At 37.2% G+C, this 24,114-nt stretch overlaps 5 protein-coding genes across 5 annotated transcripts; all 5 read left to right on the top strand.

Annotated features, from left to right (window-relative positions):
* Positions 1-1,547: 1,547 nt before the first annotated feature.
* LOC143024961 (uncharacterized) lies at positions 1,548-2,712 on the top strand. The gene is made up of 3 exons (XM_076184499.1): positions 1,548-1,641; positions 2,007-2,397; positions 2,514-2,712. The coding sequence occupies exons 2-3, from the start codon at positions 2,007-2,009 to the stop codon at positions 2,540-2,542; spliced, it is 420 nt and encodes a 139-aa protein (XP_076040614.1). The 5' UTR covers positions 1,548-1,641; the 3' UTR covers positions 2,543-2,712.
* A 4,101-nt stretch (positions 2,713-6,813) lies between these two features.
* On the top strand, positions 6,814-7,834 carry LOC143024971 (uncharacterized). The gene is made up of 3 exons (XM_076184511.1): positions 6,814-6,836; positions 7,129-7,519; positions 7,637-7,834. Exons 2-3 carry the CDS (start codon positions 7,129-7,131, stop codon positions 7,663-7,665), a joined length of 420 nt encoding a protein of 139 aa, XP_076040626.1. The 5' UTR covers positions 6,814-6,836; the 3' UTR covers positions 7,666-7,834.
* Positions 7,835-10,766: 2,932 nt separating this feature from the next.
* On the top strand, positions 10,767-11,951 carry LOC143024929 (uncharacterized). The gene is made up of 3 exons (XM_076184414.1): positions 10,767-10,917; positions 11,248-11,638; positions 11,754-11,951. Exons 2-3 carry the CDS (start codon positions 11,248-11,250, stop codon positions 11,780-11,782), a joined length of 420 nt encoding a protein of 139 aa, XP_076040529.1. The 5' UTR covers positions 10,767-10,917; the 3' UTR covers positions 11,783-11,951.
* Positions 11,952-14,971: 3,020 nt separating this feature from the next.
* On the top strand, positions 14,972-16,167 carry LOC143024932 (uncharacterized). The gene is made up of 3 exons (XM_076184428.1): positions 14,972-15,128; positions 15,465-15,855; positions 15,973-16,167. The coding sequence occupies exons 2-3, from the start codon at positions 15,465-15,467 to the stop codon at positions 15,999-16,001; spliced, it is 420 nt and encodes a 139-aa protein (XP_076040543.1). The 5' UTR covers positions 14,972-15,128; the 3' UTR covers positions 16,002-16,167.
* A 4,299-nt stretch (positions 16,168-20,466) lies between these two features.
* Positions 20,467-22,096, top strand: LOC143024948 (uncharacterized). Its single transcript, XM_076184463.1, has 3 exons — positions 20,467-20,601; positions 20,989-21,379; positions 21,497-22,096. The coding sequence occupies exons 2-3, from the start codon at positions 20,989-20,991 to the stop codon at positions 21,523-21,525; spliced, it is 420 nt and encodes a 139-aa protein (XP_076040578.1). The 5' UTR covers positions 20,467-20,601; the 3' UTR covers positions 21,526-22,096.
* Positions 22,097-24,114: the final 2,018 nt, after the last annotated feature.

Consider the following 24,114-nt stretch of genomic DNA (forward strand, 5'->3'; position numbering starts at 1 on the left):
TCCTTTTAACGTGTCCAAAGTGTCTCAGTCTTGCTTCTCTTGCTTTCTCTTTTATATTACATATTCCACGTATCTTTCTTATATCTTCACTTTGTCTCCTCTCCAACAGAGACGTGCCAGCTATCCATCTCACCATCCTCATCTCCGTTCTCGCCAAAGTGCCTTCCTCTCTCTTCCGTAAAGACTATGTTTTTGCACCATCCAGGAGTACTGGCCTTAACACACTTTTGTATACTTTCATTCTCAGCTTCAATGCCTAACTCACTGTTATTATTGTTTCTATTTGACCTCATATCCATGTTTGAGTCAATTCATCAGTTAGTATCACCTGACAGGTGGAAACAGTTTTACCAACCGCGTAGTCAGTGAAGTGAATAAACTTCCTGTAGAAGTGATGGCATGTAACATAATTCAAAGTATCAAGACTTATTTGGAAGGACATATAAGCTATAGGACAAATATATATCAGTTAGCTTTTTATTGTTGTTTGTTCACCTGTTTGTGTTTGCTTGTAATATCTACTTTACAAACCAATTGTACTCATACCCATTGTCTTTTCTATTCATCGTAATCAATCTCTATCTGTTTTATATTAATAATAATTATCTTTTGATATTTTTATGAATGTTCGTGGTCTAATAGATTTTTGTAGTTTCTAAGTACTACGCAAAATATTTAGTCACAGTTTTTCTTGTTATTATTTTCATCTCAAATTAACCATTTTACATTTGCGTTGAAGTCTTCAAAATGTGCATATTTTACACATGTGTATATTTATCACTGCCAATGAAATTCGACAAACTGAAAGAAGAACCGACGGGATTAAAATTTTCCATAAACTAGCCTGGAAACATTTAATGATAGTAACAGATAAGTAAATTTAGTGCCTATTTTCTTTTCAACGGTCCCATATCACTCAATCCCTTAATAAAAGTCAACACTCCATGAAACGCATTTCAAATTTCGCACCACATAAAAATTGGCTCGTGACATCAATCCTAGATGGACATTTGGGGCCCGCTGATAAGATTTTTTTTTTTTTTTTTTTTTTGCGCTTTGTGATAAAATGCGAATAGATAAAATTTCATTTTTTTCTACAAGTGATACTGTCTAGTTTGGGTAATTACCACATATGAACAAAACAACTGAAAGGCACGGATCTTTCACGTCAACCTATAGGTTCCTTTCAAATGAAACCTGATAATAAACAAAATATCTCTACGCACGTGCTTTTTAGCTACTAACTTTGAGAGTATCCACATTTATAAATCATAGCTCATAAACTTTTTTCATTCAATTTATCCACTCATCATGGTAACCCGTAGAATTATCCACTTTTTGTTCATGAAGTATATCCTCTAATGAAATGCGTTAATATTTCTTGTCTACTCTTCTTTCCACACGTTTGCAAGAAGTTAGCAAAACTCCAAAAGAAAAGGAATAGAATCGTTGCGACTCATCTTAACTTTGGAAATACCCGATTCCTTCCGATGCTCGTGATAAAGAACGGGGAACTCCCAAGTGCTGGGATACAGGCAGCTCGCTATATAACCACCGCTGCGACCACGAGATCCTCACTCTCACCTCAGCCACTGCCAGCGATACAGTTGAAGCTCCCCACACGCACCGGACAACTTCAAGGTGAGGTTGAAAAATATACGACAATGGACAATAAATATTTTGTTCCACCAATTAAGCAGTAATTACTTGTCTCAAAATTAAAAAACATCATAACATTTTAGTTATATATCTTTCTAATATTAGAAATGTGACAAGCTAAACAAAAATAATATACATACATATATATATATATATATATATATATATATATATAAAAGTACACACCTTATGACCAATTCATTATGCACATGAAATAGCAAATATTATTTCAAGTAACTATTTTCTAAGTCCGTTCTCCCCCTTTCTTTTTCTGAAAGATCTAAATGTACTGTATTGTAAAATTCCATCTCAGAGATTGAAGATCCTTGATATTTTGTACCCAACAGATGAAATCCTACGCTGCAGCACTAGTAGTTTTACTCGCAATTGGATCTGCCCACGCTGGACTCCACAATCGCAGACCCTACGGTGCGAGTATCCATCATGGAGGTCACGTGGGTACTCATCACGGAAGTCACGTGACCGGTGGTCTTCACGCTGTCGGAAGTCATGGGGGCATTGGAGGCATCGGTCCTGCGACTGGAGTCCTTGGTGGAGGCGTTCACGGTGGTCTTGGTGGTGGTGTCCACACCGGCGTGGGTGCAGGAATCCATGGTGGTTCTGTGGGAATCGTCCATGGCAACATCCATGGAGTTCCCCATAACGTAGGACATGGTGGAATCTGCAAGAACTATTGCAAGAACGAGTACCACAATGACTACGACTGCTGCGACCACCGTAAGTATCCACAACAAACTTCCACCTACAAATGCATACATGGTTTTAACAACTGCAATTGCTATTAACAACTTGGAGTAATAACTAAATGACCATTTTTCTCTCTCTCTTTTTAGTTCAACCTGGCCATGGATTATACCACTAAACAACGTCAAGTGAAGGTCTTCTAAGCGTTTTGTGGATTTCCAATTTCACCCATCCAGTCATCATCATTGTTACCATTGATTTTGTTGATCGTTCGTGTTTTATAAATATCATTCTTCTCTGCTGATGGGCAGAAAACTTAGTTAACAAATAAACATATTTATGTAACAATTGTCTTTATGACTCATTCCTTTAACATCTTGTTTGCCATCTGTATCTTGACAAAGGTCTTCTCAAAACAAATCTGCTTCTTGTTCAAATATGATTTTTTTCGATGACAACGAAGTATATTAGTAAGCCTCTAAAATAACCATCCTGATCATCGAGGTTGAGAGCCCATAAGAATGCAAGGTTTAAGATCCCTAACAGCGTTCGTAACTTGTATTATAATCATGGTACAAAATTTGCAAAAAGACAATAATAGAAAATAAAAAGACACCAAAGCAAATGAAATGAAATTCAAGCTTCGATCATTCATGTCTAATGTTAGGTGACTTTTTTTTTTAACTGAACATGAAGTGTAGACAAATACCTTCTTAATACTTTGTTCTTGTTCTCATGTAGGAAGTGTCCATGAGATTTATCTCGACAGTTTGATTGAACGACTCTTCCTGCGGGATTCGAACACTAGGTCATTTAATCAAACTGTCGAGACGGGTACATACTTGTCGTATGGGTTTCCTAAATAAAATTTGTTAAAAACTAGACTGCGATTACAAACACCACGCGAGTTGATGTCGAGAAATTGGGGGATTAGTTCCAATAACGTTCTTTTAGACATCCGCTGTGGCGTAGTCGGTAGCGTCCTAGTCACGTATTCCACGACCTCAGGGTTGTTTAATAAGTCAATGAGAATTTTAGAATTGATTGTTTGATTCGTCTTTTCACCTCGTTAGGTGACCCAGGCCAGTCACCAGTTGTCTCAATCAGACACTCTACCAAGTCTGTGCCACGACATCACCCCGTCAACTCTTTCATGCAAAATGCACATCCAATGGTCCAGTTTCACCCATAAGACCATGCTAGCCAGTCACTCGCCAATTCACCTAAGTTCACATCTGTGTCAGTTAGTTATCCATCGACTCTAATACCAGCAACCTGTTGACTCATTTTATTGTATTAGCAAGACCTTACCTATCTATTGCTCTTCGAACTGTCCAAGCCACATTTCCTATTGACTCGTCGACTCTTCGTTAAAAAAAAAACAAAAAACTTTGTGCCTGTCTGAAATGTTGCACTAAAGTATATACGTGACAGTGAGCTCTATCATTGAGTTGAACACAAACACTTGAACTGGCCTTTCCTAAAACTAGATCCTATGCAGCTACCGGTATTTTTTTTTCTTTTAATATATGAGATCTTTCTTTCAGTGTCACAATCAGAATGAATATTTCAGTTATTTGTAAGCCAGTTTGTCCTGGAAAGACAAGAGAATGGTGTTCATTAAAAGAACAGCTTTATGGCACTCCACGAATTTATTTCTTAGTTTTAATCCTCCTCGTGATAGCGTTTGTTCCGAGTGTGGTGCTCCCCAGCCAGTGTGACCGGAGGTCTGTTGTTGATCCCACAGCAGTAGGCGTGGCCTTTCAGCGTCTTACATCAGGACTGGCAAGAAGCATTGGGGGAAGGAATCGATGCCACCATCACGAGGGGCACACATAAGGACGACAAGAGTATGCACCTGGAAGAAACAGAGAAACATTCGTTACAATTCAGCATTCCTGCGCGTATGGTGACTAAATGCCCTCTTTTCGTATATATGTATATATACATATATACACCAAATTACCCTTTTCCCTCTTATACGAGGGGTGGCCCTTAACCCACACAACGTCTATATGAAGTACAGTAAAACTCACCTCGCTTTCTTAGGGTGCGTTGGGGCGCTGAAGAAGCGTGTGTATCAACCTAGAGTTGGGCTAAAAGAAAATTAATTACTTTACTTAAATATTTTCAAGCAGACTCGAATGTGTTTTACCAATCCTTCCAAAATAGAATGCAAAGCTAAACTAACAGGTCAATGCACAGTCTGTGGGAGTTACCTGGTAACCTTCTCAGAACCATGGCTGTAGTTATGACGTCATATCACAGCTCACATAAAAACTTGTTTAGGCACATGTAACTCTCCCTCCCTCACACACACGCTGTCTTCGTCTCACTCCTTCTCTCTCAGCCAACCTACCTCCTCGCAAAATCTAATGCAACATAATGTATGATATGGGTCGTCAAAATATATTAACACCTAAGATCAATTTAAGAAAATAAAGGTGCATTTTTATATATCAATGGATATGACAGTCATAGAGCAGTTGGCTTTTTCAATATTTAGATGATTACTGCCGTTAGTTGCAAAATATATTCAAGTATTTTATGGAGAATTTCCTAAAGTTCTATGTGATCCGATTCAAATATGCCTTAACTCTTCTTCTTCCTCTTCCTCTTCCTCTTCCTCTTCCTCTTCCTCTTCTTCTTCTTCTTCTTCTTCTTCTTCTTCTTCTTCTTCTTTTTCTTCTTCATACGACCTTAATCCCGCTGTATTGCAGGGTCTGCCGCTCGAGTTGCCCTTCTCCTTTTGTTCCTATCCATTGCATCCTCCTCCTGCACTCCTAGTTTCCTCATGTCACACCTTGTTACGTCTCTCCATCTCATTCTTTGTCTGCTGATGCCTCTTCTTCCCTCAACTTCGGCCATCATCGCCTTTTTCGCTGGTTTGTCATCCTCTTTCCTTTTAACGTGTCCAAAGTGTCTCAATCTTGCTTCTCTTGCTTTCTCTTTTATATTACATATTCCACACATCTTTCTTAAATCTTCACTTTGTCTCCTCTCCAACAGAGATATACCAGCTATCCATCTCACCATCCTCATCTCCGTTCTCTCCAAAATGCCTTCCCTCTCTTCCTTAACGACCACGTTTCTGCACTATACAAGAGTACTGGTCTTAACACACTTTTGTATACTTTCATTCTCAGCTTTAATGCCTTAACTCACTATTATTATTTTTTGTTTCTATTTGACCTCAATTCACCAATCAGTATCACCTGACAGATGGAAATAGTTTTACCAACTACGTAGTCAGTCAAGTGAATAAACTTCCTGCAGAAGCGATGGCATTTAACACAATTCAAAGTTTCAAGACTGATTTGGATGGGTATCTAAGCAATAGGACTAATATCTATCAGTTAGTTAATTTTCTCTTGTTGTTTGTTCACCTGTTTGTGTTTGCTTGTCTCTCCTTCACAAACAAATTTTACACATTGCCTTTTTTATTTATTTTGTCTTTCTCTATCTGCTTTATATTCATAATAATTGTCTTTTGATATCTTTATGAATGTTGGTGGTCTAATAGATTTATGTAGTTTCTAAGTACTACGTACTGTAAACACATTTTTATTGTTATGATTTTCATCTTAAAATTGCCCATTTCAAATTTGCGTTGAAGTCTCCAGAATGTGTATATTTTACTCTTTGATTCTTAAAACTTTATCACTACCAATGAAATTCGACAAACTTAAAGAACCGACAAGGTAAAAATTTTCCATAAACTGGCCTGAAAACATTTATCAATAATAAACGATAGATAAGTTGTGTCTATTTTCTTTTCAATCCTGTCCATATCACTCAGTCTCATAATAAACGTCAGCACCCCGTGAAACGCATTTCAAATTTCGCGCCATGTAAAAAATTGGCTGAAGACGTCAACCCTAGGACGACCTTCGGGGAGCGCTGGTAAGATTTTTTTTTTTTTTTTCTTGACACCTCGTAATAAAATACGAATAGATAAGCATTTGCTTTCTTCTACAAGTGGTATTGACTGGTTTGGGTAATTAATAAATATGAACAAAACAACTGAAAGTCACGGACTTTTACCATCAAACTATACGTTCCTCTTGAATGAGACCTGACAATAAATAAAATATCTCTTCACACATGCTCGTTTGTAACTAACATTGAGATTATCCACATTTATAAATCATGAATCAATAACTTTTTTATTTAATTTATCCACTCGTCATAGTAGCCCATCCCCTTCTTGTTTATGACATTCATACTCTCTTTAAACGCATTAATAGTTTTTGTCTCTTCTTTTTTTGCAGACATTTGCAAGAAGTCAGCAAAATTCCAAAAGAAAAGAAATAGAATCATTGCGACTCGTCCTAGCTTCGGAAATACCCGATTCCTTCCGAACGGGGAACTCCCGAGTGTTGGTACAGAGGCAGCTCGCTATATAACCACATCAGCCACTGCCAGCGATACGCTTGAAGCTCCACACGCGCACCCGCCAAGTTCAAGGTGAGGTTGAAAAATATCCGAAAATGAACAACAGATAAATAGTTCTACCAATTTAGCACCAATTACTTAACATTTTAGTCATACAAGTATATCGTTCTAATAATAGAAATGTGCTAAACTATAAAAAATTTACATTCCTTAGGTCCGATTCATTATGCACATGAAATAGCAAATATTATTTCAGGTAGCTATTTTTTCGCACTCATTCTCTCCCTTTCTTTTTCTGAAAGATCTAAATGTACTAGTGTAAAATTTCATCTCAGAGATTAAAGAACCTTGATATTTTGCACCCAACAGATGAAATTCTACGCTGCAGCACTCCTAGTTTTATTGGCTCTTGGAACTGCCCACGCTGGACTCCACAATCGCAGACCCTACGGTGCGAGTATCCATCATGGAGGTCACGTGGGTAATCATCACGGAAGTCACGTGACCGGTGGTCTTCACGCTGTCGGAAGTCATGGGGGCATTGGAGGCTTCGGGCCTGCAACTGGAGTCCATGGTGGAGGCGTTCACGGTGGTCTTGGTGGTGGTGTCCACACCGGCGTGGGTGGAGGAATCCATGGTGGTTCTGTGGGAATCGTCCACGGCAACATCCATGGAGTTCCCCACAACGTTGGCCATGGTGGAATCTGCAAGAACTATTGCAAGAACGAGTACCACAATGACTACGACTGCTGCGACCACAGTAAGTATCCAGAACAAATTTTCACCTACAAATGCATACATTGTTTTAACAATTGAAATGGCTGTTAACAACTTGGAGTAATAACTAAATTACCATTTTTTCTCTCCTTCTCTTTAGTTCAACCTGGCCATGGATTATACCACTAAACAACGTCAAGTGAAGGTCTTCTAAGTGTTTTGTGGATTTCCAATTTTACCCATCCAGTCATCATCATCGTTACCATTGATTTTGTTGATCGTTCGAGTTTTATAAATATTATTCTTCTCTGCTGATGGGCAGAATATCTACTTGACAAATAAATATATTTTGTAGCAATTCTCTTTCTGACTCATTCCTTTTACATATTGTATGTCATATATATCTTGACAAACGTCTTCTCAAAACAAGCCTGCTCCTTGTTCAAATGTGATTTTTTTTTCGATGACAACAAAGGGTATTAGTAAGCCTCTAAGATAACAATTCCTGATTGTAGAGGATAAGAGTGCATGAAAATGCATGGTTGAAGATCCCTGAGAGGTTTCGTAACTTGTATTATAAATATGATACATAAATGTGTAAAACATAATCATGAAAAATAAAAAGAGACCAATACAAATTAATGTTGGTGGTCTTATAGACTTTCTGTATTTTCTTAGCACTATGCAAAAATTGTAAGCACATTTTTACTGTTTTGATTTTCATCTCAACAAATAACTACTTTATATTTGCGTTGAAGCCTCCAAAATATGTATATTTTACTATCTAATTCTTAACATTGTACCGCTGCCAAACAAATTCGACAAACTTAAAGAAGAACCGACAGGGTCAAAATTTTCCATAAATTGGCCTGGAAACATTAAATGATAATAACAGATAAGTATATTCATTGCCTATTTTCTTTTCTACTCTGTCCATATCACGCAGTCCCTTGATAAAAGTAAGTACTCCGTGAAACTCATTTCAAATTTCGCTCCCTGTAAAAATTGGCAGATGACATCAATCCTAGAACCACCTTTGGGGTGTACTGATAAGATTTTATACGTTTTGTGATAAAATGTGAATAGATAAACTATCACTTTTTTCTACAAGTGATATTGTCTGGTTTGGGTAATTAATACATATGAACAAAACAACTGAAAGGCACGGAACTTTCACGTCAAACTAGAGGTGGTTCCTCTTAAATGAAACCTGAAAATAAACAAAATATCTCTACGTACATCCTCTTTAGCGACTAACTTTGAGAGTATTTGTTCCAAGTGTGATGCTCACCTGCTAGTGGGCCCAGAGGCCTGTTGTTGCCCTCGCTGCTGTAGGCCTGTCCCTCCGGCAAGAAGCGCTGGAGGCAGGGATCGATGCCACTATCACGAGGGCGCACATAAGGACGACGGGAGTGTGCATCTGGAAGAAACAAGGAAGTATTCGTTACAATTCAGCATTCTTCGCGTATGGTTGCCACAAAAGACTACATGCCCTCTTTTCGTATATATGCATATATACATATAGACATCAAAATAAACTTTTCCATCTTATAAGAGGGGTGCCTCTTCACCCACACTACATCTACATAAAGTATAGTAAAATACAGATGAACGCGCAGTCTGTGGAGTTACCTGGCAACGATCTCGGACCCATTGACGTTGTTATGACGTCATGCTGCAGCTCGCATATAAACTGGTTTAGGAATATGTAACTCTCCCTCCCTCACACACACGCTGTCTTCGTCTCACTCCCTCTCTCTCAGCCATCCCGCTTCCCCCGCAGAATCTAATGCAATGTTAGCTATGATATGGGTCGTCAAAACATATTATCACCTAATATCAGTTTAAGAAAATAAAGGTGCATTTTTATATAATAATATATATGACAATCGTAGAGCAATTTATTTTTTTAATATTCAGATGGTTACTGCCATTAGTTGTAAAGTATATTCTAGTCTTTTATGGAGAAGTTCCTAGCATTCTATGTAATCCGATTCAATTTTGGAGTAACTGTTATTTTTTTTTTTTATTTATCCATTTTTCATTTCTTTATTTATCATTATTAAAAAAAAATTCTCTTAAATCTATGTTTGTGTCAATTCATCAATCATTGTCACGTGACAGGTGTAAACAGTTTTCTCAACCGCATAGTCAGTGAAGTGAATAAACTTCCTGCAGAAGCGATGGCATATAACACAATTCAATGTTTCAAGACTTATTTGGATGGACATATAAGCTATAGCACAAATATATATTAGTTAGCTTTCTGTTGTTGTTTGTTCACTTGTTTGTGTTTGCCTGTATTTGCTCCTTTACAAACCAATTTTTATACACTCATTGCCTTTTCTATTTATCTTAATTTATCTTTATCTACTTTATATTCAAAATAATTGATTTTTTTTTTATGAAGGTTGGTGGTCTTATGAATTTTCAGATTTTCTGCAGTTTCTAAGTACTACGCAAAAACTGTAAACATATTTTTATTGTTATTATTTCCATCTCAAAATTACCCACTTTATATTTGCGTTGAAGTCTCCAAATTGTGTATATTTTACTATCTGAATATTAACAATTTACCACTGCCAATGAAATTCGGCAAACCGATCGGGTAAAATTTTTCCATAAATTGGCCTGGAAATGTTTAGCAATAATAGCTATAGTAGATAAATAAGTTTAGTGTCTATTTTCTTTTCAATCCTGGCCATATCACGCAGTCTCATAATAAGAATCAGCACCCCGTGAAACGCATTTCAAAATTCGCGCCATGTAAAACTTGGCTGATGACATCAATCCTAGAACGATTTTCAGGGTGCGCGAGTGGTTTTTTTTTTTTTTTTTTTTTTTTTTTTTTTTTTTTACCTCGTGATAAAATGCGAAAAGACAAACTTTCGCTTTCTTCTACAAGTAGTATTACCTGGTTTGGGTAACTAATACATATGAACAAAACAACTGTAAGGCACGGATTTTACCATCAACCTGTAGATTCCTCTCAAATGAAACCTGACAATAAACAAAATATCTCTACGCACATGCTCTTTAGCGATTAACTTTGAGAGTATCCACACTTATAAATCATAAATCAATAACTTTTTTATTCAACTTATCCACTCATCATGGTAGCCCGTAGAATTATCCCTTTTTTGTTCATGACGTACATCCTCTATTAAATGCGATAATATTTTTTGTGTACTCTTTTTTCCAGACGTTTGCAAGAAGTGAGCAAAACTCCAAAAGAAATAAAACAGAATCATTGCAACTTGCCGAACTTCGGAAATACCCGATTTCTTTCGATACTCGTGAATGAGAACAGGGAACTCCCGAGTGTTGGGACAGAGACAGCTCGCTATATAAACACCGTTGTGACCACGAGATCCTCACTCTCACCTCAGCCACTGCCAGCGATACAATTGAAGCTCCCCACGCACGCCAACAAAGTTCAAGGTGAGGTTGAAAAATATCTGATAATGGACAATAAATAGTTTGTTCTGCCAATATACCAGTACTTGCTTATCTAAAGATTAAAAAAACCTCATAACATTTTAGTTATATATCTTTCTAATATTAGAAATGTGACAAGCTAAAAAAAAATTATATATAAAAAGTACACTCCTTATGACCAATTCATTATGCACATGAAATAGCAATTATTATCTCAGGTAACTATTTTTTCGCATCCATTCTCCCTCTTTCTTTTTCAGAAAGATCTAAATGTAATATAGTGTAAAGTTTCATCTCAGACATTAAAGAACCTTGACATTTTGTACTCAACAGATGAAATCCTACGCTGCAGCACTGCTAGTTTTATTGGCTCTTGGAACTGCCCACGCTGGACTCCACAATCGCAGACCCTACGGTGCGAGTGTCCATCATGGAGGTCACGTGGGTAATCATCACGGAAGTCACGTGACCGGTGGTCTTCACGCTGTCGGAAGTCATGGGGGCATTGGAGGCTTCGGGCCTGCGACTGGAGTCCATGGTGGAGGCGTTCACGGTGGTCTTGGTGGTGGTGTCCACACCGGCGTGGGTGCAGGAATCCATGGTGGTTCTGTGGGAATCGTCCATGGCAACATCCATGGAGTTCCCCATAACGTTGGACACGGTGGAATCTGCAAGAACTATTGCAAGAACGAGTACCACAATGACTACGACTGCTGCGACCACCGTAAGTATCCAGAACAAACTTCCACCTACAAATACATACTTTATTTTAACAACTGCAATGGCTATTAACAACTTGGAGTAATAACTAAATTACCATTTTTTCTCTCTCTCTTTAGTTCAACCTGGCCATGGATTATACCACTAAACGACGTCAAGTGAAGGTCTTCTAAGTGTTTTGTGGATTTTCGACTTCACCCATCCAGTCATCATCATCGTTACCATTGATTTTGTTGATCGTTCGAGTTTTATAAATATTATTCTTCTCTGCTGATGGGCAGAATATCTACTTGACAAATAAATATATTTTGTAGCAATTCTCTTTCTGACTCATTCCTTTTACATCTTGTATGTCATATATATCTTGACAAAGGTCTTCTCAAAACAAGCCTGCTCCTTGTTCAAATGTGATTTTTTTTTTTCTATGACAACAAAGGGTATTAGTAAGCCTCTAAGATAACAATTCCTGATTGTAGAGGATAAGAGTGCATGAAAATGCATGGTTTAAGATCCCTGAGAGATTTCGTAACTTGTATCATAAACATAATACATAAATGTGTAAAAAAATAATAATGGAAAATAAAAAAGACACCAATACAAATGAATGTTAGTGGTCTAATAGACTTTCTGTAGCTTCTAAGTACTACGCAAAAACCGTAAGCACATTTTTACTGATATGATTTTCATCTCAACAAATAACCACTTTATATTTGCGTTGAAGTCTCCAGAATGTGTATATTTTACTATCTAATTCTTAGCATTTTACCGCTACCAAACAAACCCGACAAACTCGAAGAAGAACCGACAGGGTCAAGATTTTTCTTGAATTGGCCTGGAAACATTTAATGATAATAACAGATAAGTATATTCATTGTCTACTTTCTTTTCAAACCTGCCCATATCACGCAGTTCCACGATAAAAGTCAGCACCCTATCAAACGCATTTCACATTTCGCGACATATAAAAATTGGCTGTTTGGGGTGCACTGATAAGATTTTATACGTTTTGTGATAAAATGTGAATAGATAAACTATCACTTTTTCCTACAAGTGATATTGTCTGGTTTGGGTAATTAATACATATGAACAAAACAACTGAAAGGCACAGAACTTTCACGTCAACCTAGAAACCTGAAAATATACAAAATATCTCTACGTACATCCTCTTTAGCGACTAACTTTGTATTTGTTCTAAGTGTGATGCTCACCTATTAGTGGGCTCGGAGGCCTGTTGTTGACCTCGCAACAGTAGGCCTATCCCTTCAGCAAGAAGTGCTGGATTCAGGAATCGATGCCACTATCACGAGGGCGCACATAAGGACGACGGGAGTGTGCATCTGGAAGAAACAAGGAAGTATTCGTTACAATTCAGCATTCTTCGCGTCTGGTGACCACCAAAGACTACATGCCCTCTTTTCGTATATATGCATATATACATATAGACATCAAAATACACTTTTCCATCTTATTTGGGCCCTACGCCCACACCACATATACATAGATAAAGTATAGTGAAACACAGGTGAACGCGCAGTCTGTGGAGTTACCTGGCAACGATCTCGGAACTATTGACGTAGTTATGACGTCATGTTGCAGCTCGCATATAAACTGGTTTAGGAACATGTAACTCTCCCTCCCTCACACACACACTGTCTTCGTCTCACTTCCTCTCTCTCAGCAATCCCGCCTCCCCGCAGAATCTAATGCAGTATGATGTGGGTCGTCAAAACAGATTAACACCTAATATCAGTTTAAGAAAATTTAGGTTAATTTCTATATGATAATGTATATGACTTTCGTAGAGCAATTTCTTCTTTCAATATTCAGATGGTTACTGCCATTAGTTGTAAAGTATATTCTAGTCTTTTATGGAGAAGGTCCTAACATTCTATGTAATCCGATTCAATTATGGAGTAGCTGTTATTTTTATTTGTTTATTTATTTATTCATTTATTTATTTATTTGTCTATTTTCTTTTCTTTTCTTTTTATTTATTTATTTATTTATTTACTATTTATTTATTTATTTATTTATTTATTTATTTTATCTATTTATTTATTTATCTATCCACTTATTTATTATTTATTTATTCATTTATTTATTTATTTATTTATTTATCCATTTATTTACTCTTTTGCTCTTAAATCTATGTTAGTGTCAATTCATCAATCAGTGTCACGTGACAGGTGTAAACAGTTTTCTCAACCGCATAGTCAGTAAAGCGAATAAACTTCCTGCAGAAGCGATGGCATATAACACAATTCAAAGTTTCAAGACTTATTTGGATGGACATATAAGCTATAGGACAAATATATATATCAGTTAGCTTTCTGTTGTTGTTTGTTCACTTGTTTGTATTTGCTTGTCGTTGCTCCTTTACAAACCAATTTTATACACTCATTGCCTTTTCTATTTATCTTAATTCATCTTTACCTACTTTATATTAAAAATAAGTTATTTTTAATCTTTTTATGAAGGCTGGTGGTCTTATGAATTTTCAGATTTTCTGCAGTTTCTAAGTACTACGTAAAAACTGTAAACATATTTTTTATTGTTATTATTTCCATCTCAAAATTGCCCACTTTATATTTGCGTTGAAGTCTCCAAATTGTGTATATTTTACTATCTGCATTTTAAAAACTTACCACTGCCAATGAAATTCGGCAAACCGACGGGGTAAAAATTTTCCATAAACTGGCTTGAAAACATTTAGCAATAATAACAGATAAATAAGTTTAGTGTCTATTTTCTTTTAATCCTGCCCATATCACGCAAATTCACAATAAAGATCAGCACCCCGTGAAGCGCATTTCAAATTTCGTGCCATGTAAAACTTGGCTGATGATATCAATACTAGAACGACCTTCGGGGTGCGCTAGTGTTTTTTTTTTTTTTTTTTTTTTTTTTGCGCCTCGTGATAAAATGCGAAAAGACAAACTTTCGCTTTCTTCTACAAGTGGTATTGCCTGGTTTGGGTAATTAATACATATGAACAAAACAACTGAAAGGCACGGAGTTTTACCATCAACCTGTAGGTTCCTCCCAAATGAAACCTGACAATAAACAAAATATCTCTACGCACATGCTCTTTAGCGATTAACTTTGAGAGTATCAACACTTATAAATCATGAATCAATAACTTTTTTATTCAACTTATCCATTCATCATAGTAGCCCGTAGAATTATCCCTTTCTTTTTCATGACGTACATCCTCTATTAAATGCGATAATATTTTTTGTGTACTCTTTTTTCCAGACGTTTGCAAAAAGTGAGCAAAACTCCAAAAGAAATAAAACAGAATCATTGCAACTTGCCTAACTTCGGAAATACCCGATTTCTTTCGATACTCGTGAATGAGAACAGGGAACTCCCGAGTGTTGGGACAGAGGCAGCTCGCTATATAAACACCGTTCTGACCACGAGATCCTCACTCTCACCTCAGCCACTGCCAGCGATACACTTGAAGCTCCCCACGCACACCAACAAAGTTCAAGGTGAGGTTGAAAAATATCTGATAATGGACAATAAATAGTTTGTTCTTCCAATATACCAGTATTTGCTTATCTAAAGATTGCAGTCTCATAACACTTTAGCCATATATCTTTCTAATATTAGAAATGTGACAAGCTAAAAAGAATAAAAATATATATAAAAAAGTACACTCCTTATGACCAATTCATTATACACATGAAATAGCAATTATTATTTCAAGTAACTATTTTTTCGCGTCCGTTCTCCCCCTTTTTTTTTTTTTTTTTAAGATCTAAATGTATTATAGTGTAAAATTTCATCTCAGAGATTAAAGAACCTTGACATTTTGTACCCAACAGATGAAATCCTACGCTGCAGCACTGCTAGTTTTACTGGCAATTGGATCTGCCCACGCTGGACTCCCCAATCGCAGACCCTACGGTGCGAGTATCCATCATGGAGGTCACGTGGGTAATCATCACGGAAGTCACGTGACCGGTGGTCTTCACGCTGTCGGAAGTCATGGGGGCATTGGAGGCTTCGGGCCTGCGACTGGAGTCCATGGTGGAGGCGTTCACGGTGGTCTTGGTGGTGGTGTCCACACCGGCGTGGGTGGAGGAATCCATGGTGGTTCTGTGGGAATCGTCCATGGCAACATCCATGGAGTTCCCCACAACGTTGGACATGGTGGAATCTGCAAGAACTATTGCAAGAACGAGTACCACAATGACTACGACTGCTGTGACCACCGTAAGTATCCAGAACAAACTTCCACCTACAAATGCATACTTTGTTTTAACAACTGCAATGGCTATTAACAACTTGGAGTAATAACTAAATTACCATTTTTTCTCTCTCTCTTTTTAGTTCAACCTGGCCATGGATTATACCACTAAACGACGTCAAGTGAAGGTCTTCTAAGCGTTTTGTGGATTTCGATTTCACCCATCCAGTCATCATCATCGTTACCATTGATTTTGTTGATCGTCCGAGTTTTATCAGTATTATTCTTCTCTGCTGATGGGCAGAAAATCTAGTTAACAAATAAATATATTTCTGTAATCATTCTCTTTCTTACTCATTCCTTTTACATCTTTTTTGTCATCTATATTTTGACAAAGGTCTTCTCAACATAAAGCTGCTCCTTGTTCAATTGTGATATTTTTCGATGACAACGAAGTATATTAGTAAGCCTCTAAAACAGGGATTCTTAACCTTTTTTCTCCAATTCCCCACTTTTTAGTGAGCCAACTCTCCATTTCCCACCACAGCATCGGTCTTGACAAATTCGATTTTAACCCATGCAGTGTTTAGTACGTAAATAAACGCTTTGTTTGTGTTTTTTTGTGCCATTTTACGGCCCTTAATTTTTGTTTGCACGAAATGTGACAACATGAAGACACCAGAAACAAACAAAAAGAAACAAAAACACATCGATTAAAAAAAAAGAAAAAAAAGACAGTGGTTCTTCTGTCCGACCGGTCATTCCCCACTTGGCAACTCCGCCATTCCCCACCAGTGGGGAATTCCCCACAGGTTAAGAACCACTGCTCTAAAATAACCATTCCTGATTATCGAGGTTGAGAGTGCATAAAAAGGCATCTTTTTAAAATCCAAAACAGCATTCGTAACTTGTTTTATAAAGATGGTACAAAAATGTGTAAAAAGACAATAATAGAAAATGAAGACACCAATGCAAATGAAATTAAATCCAAGCTCCGACCATCCATGTCTAATATTAGTGAAGACAGATATCTTGTGAGCACTAAGTGTTTTTATTCTGATGTAGGAAGTGTCCATGAGATTTGTCTCGACAGCTTTATTGAACGACTCTTCCTGCGGGATTCGAGCTCTAGGTCGTTTAATCAAACTCTCAAGACGAGTACATATTTTTCAGATGGTTTTTTCTGAATAAAATTCGTTAAAAATTAGACTGCGATTACAAACACAACGCGAGTTGATGTCAGAAAATTGGAGGATTAGTTCCAATCGCGTTCTTTTAGACATCCGCTGTGGCGTAGTCGGTAGCGTCTTGGTCACGTATTCCGTTACCTCAGGTTCAAACCCCAAGGAAAGGTTTGTTTAATAAGTCAATGAGAAGTTTATAATCGATTGATTCGTTTTGTCACCTCGTTAGGTAACCTAGGCCAGTGACCGTTGTCTCATTCAGACACTCCACCAAGTCTGTGCCACGACATCACCCCGTCGACTTACTCACGCAAACTGCCCATCGAATCTTTCAGGTGCACTCATAAAACCATACTAGCCAGTCATTCGCCAATTCACCCAAGTTCACATATCAGTTATGTATCGACTCTGATACCAGCCTCCTGTTGACTCATCTAAATATGTTACCAAGACCTTACCTATACTTCACTCTTCGAATTGTCCAGACCACATTTCCTACTGACTCGTCGTCTCTTCGTAAAAGCCAAAAAATTATTTGTGGCTGCTTGAAATATGACACTTTAGTATATACGTGACAGTAAGCTCTATCATTCAGTTAAACACAAACATTTTAACTGGTCTTTCCTAAAACTAGATCCCATGCAGCTACCACCGGTATTTTTTTTCTTTTTTTTAATATATGAGATCTTTCTTTCAGTGTCATAATCAGAATGAATATTTCAGTTATTTGTAAGCCAGTTTGTCCAGGAAAGACAAGATAATGGTGCTCATTAAAAGAACAGTTTTATGGCACTCCCCTTATTTATTTCTTCGTTTTAATCTTACTCCCGACTGCATTTGTTCCGAGTGTGGTGCTCACCTGCTACTGGGCCCGGAGTCTGGTTGTTGCATCAATAGTGGCAAGAAGCGTTGGAGACAGGGATTGATGCCGCCGTCACAAAGGCGCACATAAGGACGACGGGAATGTACATCTGAAAGGAACAGAGAAACATTCGTTACAATTCAGTATTCGTGTGCGTATGGTGACTACAAGAAAATACATGCCCTCTTTTCGTATATATATACATATATACACCAAATTGCACTTTTTCCTCTTATAAAAGGGGTGGCCTTTCATCCACACATCGTCTATATAGTTAAATTACAGTGACTCACAACGGTATCTTAGGATGCACTGGGGCGGTGGAGAAGTGTAGGTATCGACCTGGAGCTAGGGTACAAGAAAATTAATCATTTCACCTAAACATTTCCAAGCAAACTCGAATGTATTTTACCAATCCATCCAAAACAGAATGCAAAACTAAACTCACAAGTCACTGCACAGTCTGTGGGAGTTACCTGGTAACCTTCTCAGAACCATGGCCGTAGTTATGACGTCATGTGAAAGCTCACATAAAAACTGGTTTAGGCACATGTAACTCTCCCTCCCTCATACACTCGCTATCTTCGTCTCACTCCCTCTCTCTCAGCCAACCTACCTCCTCGCAAAATATAATGCAACATAATGTATGATATGGGTCGTCAAAATGTATTTACACCTGATATCAATTTAAGAAAATAAAGGTGCATTTTTATATATCATTGGATATAACGGTCGTAGAGCAGTTTTTTTCAATATTCAGATGATTACTACCGTTAGTTGCAAAATATATTCTAGTCTTTTATGAAGAATTTCCTAAAGTTCCATGTGATCCGATTCAAATATGCCTTAACTCTTCTTCTTCCCCTTCCTCTTCCTCTTCCTCTTCCTCTTCCTCTTCCTCTTCCTCTTCCTCTTCCTCTTCCTCTTCCTCTTCCTCTTCCTCTTCCTCTTCCTCTTCCTCTTCTTCTTCTTCTTCTTCTTTATACGACCTTAACCCACTGTATTGCAGGGTCGGCCGTTTGAGTTTTCCTTCTCCATTTGTTCCTGTCCATTGCATCCTCCTCCTCTTGCACTCCTACTTTCCTCATGTCACACCTTGTTACATCTCTCGATCTCGTTCTTTGTCTCCCGTTGCTTCTTCTTTCCTTAACTTAGGTCATCATCGCCTTCTTCACTGGTTTGTCATCCTCTTTCCTTTTAACGTGTCCAAAGTGTCTCAGTCTTGCGTCTCTTGCTTTCTCTTTTATATTACTTATTCCACGTATCTTTCTTATATCTTCACTTTGTCTCCTCTCCAACAGAGACGTGCCAGCTATCCATCTCACCATCCTCATCTTCGTTCTCGCCAAAGTGCCTTCATCTCTCTTCCGTAAAGACTATGTTTTTGCACCATCCAGGAGTACTGGCCTTAACACAATTTTGTATACTTTCATTCTCAGCTTCAATGCCTAACTCACTGTTATTATTGTTTCTATTTGACCTCATATCCATGTTTGAGTGAATTCATCAGTTAGTATCACATGACAGGTGGAAACAGTTTTACCAACCTCGTAGTTACTGAAGTGAATAAACTGCCTGTAGAAGTGATGGACATATAACCTATAGGACTAATATATATCAGTTAGCTTTCTATTGTTGTTTGTTTGCCTGTTTGTGTTTGCTTGTTATATTTACTTTACAAACCAATTATACTTATACCCATTATCTTTTCTATTTATCTTAATCAATCTCTATCTCTTTTATATTCATAATAATTGTCTTTTGATATTTTTATAAATGTTCGTGGTCTAATAGGTTTTTGTAGTTTCTAAGTACTACGCAAAATATGTAGTCACAGTTTTTCTTGTTATGATTTTCATCTCAAATAAACCATTTTACATTTGCGTTGGGAATCGTCTCCAAAATGTGCATATTTTACACATAAACTTACCTGGAAACATTTAATGATAGTAACAGATAAGTAAATTTAGTGCCTATTTTCTTTTCAACCGTCCCATATCACACAATCCCTTAATAAAAGTCAACACTCTATGAAATGCATTTCAAATTTCGCACCACGTAAAAATTGGCTGGTGACATCAATCCTAGAAGGACATTGGGGGCGCGCTGATAAGATTTTTTTTTTTTTTTTTTTTTTGCGCTTTGTGATAAAATGCGAATAGATAAACTTTCGTTTTTTCTACAAGTGATACTGTCTAGTTTGGGTAATTAACACATATGAACATAACAACTGAAAGACACGGAACTTTCACGTCAACCTATAGGTTCCTTTGAAATGAAACCTGATAATAAACAAAATATCTCTACGCACGTGCTTTTTAGCTACTAACTTTGAGAGTATCCACATTTATAAATCATAGCTCATAAACTTTTTTCATTCAATTTATCCACTCATCATGGTAACCCGTAGAATTATCCACTTTTTGTTCATGAAGTATATCCTCTAATAAAATGCGTTAATATTTCTTGTCTACTCTTCTTTCCACACGTTTGCAAGAAGTTAGCAAAACTCCAAAAGAAAAGGAATAGAATCGTTGCGACTCATCTTAACTTTGGAAATACCCGATTCCTTCCGATGCTCGTGATAAAGAACGGGGAACTCCCAAGTGTTGGGACAGAGGCAGCTCTCTATATAACCACCGCTGCGACCACGAGATCCTCACTCTCACCTCAGCCACTGCCAGCGATACAGTTGAAGCTCCCCACACGCACCGGACAACTTCAAGGTGAGGTTGAAAAATATACGACAATGGACAATAGATATTTTGTTCCACCAATTAAGCAGTAATTACTTGTCTCAAAATTAAAAAATATCATAACATTTTAGTTATATATCTTTCTAATATTAGAAATGTGACAAGCTGAAAAAAAATAATATACATATATATATATATACATATATATATATATATATATATATATATATATATATATATATATAAAAGTACACACCTTATGACCAATTCATTATGCACATGAAATAGCAAATATTATTTCAAGTAACTATTTTCTAAGTCCGTTCTCCCCCTTTCTTTTTCTGAAAGATCTAAATGTACTGTATTGTAAAATTTCATCTCAGAGATTGAAGATCCTTGATATTTTGTACCCAACAGATGAAATCCTACGCTGCAGCACTAGTAGTTTTACTGGCAATTGGATCTGCCCACGCTGGACTCCCCAATCGCAGACCCTACGGTGCGAGTATCCATCATGGAGGTCACGTGGGTACTCATCACGGAAGTCACGTGACCGGTGGTCTTCACGCTGTCGGAAGTCATGGGGGCATTGGAGGCTTCGGGCCTGCGACTGGAGTCCTTGGTGGAGGCGTTCACGGTGGTCTTGGTGGTGGTGTCCACACCGGCGTGGGTGCAGGAATCCATGGTGGTTCTGTGGGAATCGTCCATGGCAACATCCATGGAGTTCCCCATAACGTTGGACATGGTGGAATCTGCAAGAACTATTGCAAGAACGAGTACCACAATGACTACGACTGCTGCGACCACCGTAAGTATTCAGAACAAACTTCCACCTACAAATGCATACATTGTTTTAACAACTGCAATTGCTATTAACAACTTGGAGTAATAACTAAATGACCATTTTTTCTCTCTCTCTTTTTAGTTCAACCTGGCCATGGATTATACCACTAAACGACGTCAAGTGAAGATCTTCTAAGTGTTTTGTTCATTTTTATTTTACCCATCCAGTCATCATCGTTGTTATCATTGTTTTGTTCATCGTCCGAGTTTTATAAACATTATCCTTCTCTGCTGATGGGCAGAAAATCTAGTTGACAAATAAATATATTTTGTAGTAATTCTCTTCCTGATTCATTCCCTTTACATATTGTATGTCATATATATCTTGACAAAGGTCTTCTCAAAACAAGCCTGCTCCTTGTTCAAATGTGATTTTTTTGCTATGATAACAAAGGGTATTAGTAAGCCTCTAAGATAACAATTCCTGATAGTAGAGGATAAGAGTGCATGAAAAAGCATGGTTTAGATTCCCTGACAGTGTTTGTACCTTGTATTATAAACATGATACACATATATGTGAAAAATGATAATAGAAAATAACAAGACACCAATACAAATGAATGTTGGAGGTCTAATAGACTTTCTGTAGTTTCTAAGCACTACGCAAAAACTGTAAGCACATTTTTACTGTTATAATTTTCATCTCAACGAATAACCACTTTATATATGCGTTGAAGTCTCCTGAATGTGTATATTTTACTATCTAATTCTTAACATTTTACCGCTGCCAAACAAATTCGACAAACTTAAAGAAGAACTGACAGGGTCAAAATTTTCCATAAATTGGCCTGGAAACATTTAATGATAATAACAGATAAGTAAGTTCATTGCCTACTTTCTCTTCAACTGTCCATATCACGCAGTTCCAAGATAAAAGTCAGCACCCCGTGAAACGCATTTCAAAATTCGCGACATATATAAATTGGCTGATGACATCGATCTTAGAACAACCTTTGGGGTGCACTGATAAGATTTTTTACGTTTTGTGATAAAATGCGAATAGATAAACTATCACTTTTCTCTACAAGTGATATTGTCTGGTTTGGGTAATTAATACATATGAGCAAAACAACTGAAAAGCACTGAACTTTCACGTCAACCTATAGGTTTCTCTTAAATGAAACATGACAATAAAAAAATATCTCTACGCACATGCTCTTTAGCGACTAACTTTGAAAGTATTAGTTCCAAGTGTGATGCTCACCTGCTAGTGGGTCCACAGGTCTGTTGTTGCCCTTGCAGCAGTAGGCCTGTTCCTCCGGCGAGAAGTGCTGGACTCAAGGATTGATGCCACTATCACAAGGGCGCACATAAGGACGACAGGAGTGTGCTTCTGGAAGAAACAAGGAAGTATTCGTTACAATTCACCATTCTTCGCGTATGGTGACCACAAAAGACTACATGCCCTCATTCCATATATATGCATATATACACACATACACCAAAATACACTTTTCCATCTTATAAAAGGGGTGCCCCTTCACCCACACTACATCTGTATAGATAAAGTATAGTGAAACACAGGTGAACGCGAAGTCTGTGGAGTTACCTGGCAACGATCTCGGAATCACTGACGTAGTTATGACGTAATGTCGCAGCTCGCATAAAAACTGGTTTAGAAATATGTAACTCTCCCTCCCTCACACACACGCCGTCTTCGTCTCACTCCCTGTCAGCCATTCCGGCTTCATGCAGAATCTAATGAAATATAAGGTATGATGTGGGTCGTCAAAACATATTAACACCTAATATCAGTTTAAGAAAACAAAGGTGCAATTTTATATATTAATGAATATAACAATCGTAGAGAAGTTTGTTCTTCCTATATTCAGATGCTTACTGCCGTTATTGTTTTCTAGATTTTTATGGAGAAGTTCCTAACATTCTATATGATCCGATTCAACTATGCAGTAACTCAATCTTATTTTTTTCCTCTTATATCCATGTTTGTGTCAATTCATCGATCAGTGTCACCTGACAGGTGGAAACAATTTTCTCAACCGCGTAGTCAGTGAGGTGAATAAACTTCCTGCAGAAGCGATGGCATGTAACACAATTCAAAGTTTCAAGACTTATTTGGATGGACATATAAGCTATAGGACTAATATATATATCAGTTAGTTTTATGGTATTGTTTGTTCACCTGTTTGTGTTTGCTTGTCGTCTCTCCTTTACAAACCAATTTTACACATACCTGTTGCCTTTCCTATTTATCTTACTTTATCTCTATCTACTTTATATTAATAATAACTTTTTTATGAAGGTTAGTGGTCTAATAAATTTTCAGATTATCTGCAGTTTCTAAGTACTACGCAAAAACTGTAAACATATTTTTATTGTTATTATTTCCATCTCAAAATTGCCCACTTTATATTTGCGTTGAAGTCTCCAAATTGTGCATATTTTACTATCTGAATTTGAAAAAATTTCCACTGCCAATGAAATTCGGTAAACCAATGGGGTAATTTTTTTCCATAAATTGGCCTGGAAATGTTAAGCAATAATAGTAGATAAATAACTTTAGTGTCTATTTTCTTTTCAATCCTGGCCATATCACGCAGTCTCATAATAAAAGTCAGTACCCCGTGAAACGCCTTTCAAATTTCGCGCCGTGTAAAACTTGGCTGATGATATCAATACTAGAACGACCTTCGGGGTGCGCTAGTGTTTTTTTTTTTTTTTTTTTTTTTTTTTTTTTTT

Source organism: Oratosquilla oratoria, chromosome 1 (genome assembly GCF_046742065.1).
Source record: "Oratosquilla oratoria isolate Oo_2021 chromosome 1, ASM4674206v1, whole genome shotgun sequence".
Taxonomy (NCBI): Eukaryota; Metazoa; Arthropoda; class Malacostraca; order Stomatopoda; family Squillidae; genus Oratosquilla; species Oratosquilla oratoria.

What these genes read in the sequence shown, in the direction of transcription:
- LOC143024961 (XM_076184499.1), top strand. Translation starts at nt 2,007, where the DNA reads ATGAAATCCTACGCTGCAGCACTAGTAGTTTTACTCGCAATTGGATCT. An exon ending in CTACGACTGCTGCGACCACC is followed by an intron (nt 2,398 to 2,513) that starts GTAAGTATCCAC and finishes CTCTCTTTTTAG; the next exon opens with TTCAACCTGGCCATGGATTA.
- LOC143024971 (XM_076184511.1), top strand. Translation starts at nt 7,129, where the DNA reads ATGAAATTCTACGCTGCAGCACTCCTAGTTTTATTGGCTCTTGGAACT. An exon ending in CTACGACTGCTGCGACCACA is followed by an intron (nt 7,520 to 7,636) that starts GTAAGTATCCAG and finishes CCTTCTCTTTAG; the next exon opens with TTCAACCTGGCCATGGATTA.
- LOC143024929 (XM_076184414.1), top strand. Translation starts at nt 11,248, where the DNA reads ATGAAATCCTACGCTGCAGCACTGCTAGTTTTATTGGCTCTTGGAACT. An exon ending in CTACGACTGCTGCGACCACC is followed by an intron (nt 11,639 to 11,753) that starts GTAAGTATCCAG and finishes CTCTCTCTTTAG; the next exon opens with TTCAACCTGGCCATGGATTA.
- LOC143024932 (XM_076184428.1), top strand. Translation starts at nt 15,465, where the DNA reads ATGAAATCCTACGCTGCAGCACTGCTAGTTTTACTGGCAATTGGATCT. An exon ending in CTACGACTGCTGTGACCACC is followed by an intron (nt 15,856 to 15,972) that starts GTAAGTATCCAG and finishes CTCTCTTTTTAG; the next exon opens with TTCAACCTGGCCATGGATTA.
- LOC143024948 (XM_076184463.1), top strand. Translation starts at nt 20,989, where the DNA reads ATGAAATCCTACGCTGCAGCACTAGTAGTTTTACTGGCAATTGGATCT. An exon ending in CTACGACTGCTGCGACCACC is followed by an intron (nt 21,380 to 21,496) that starts GTAAGTATTCAG and finishes CTCTCTTTTTAG; the next exon opens with TTCAACCTGGCCATGGATTA.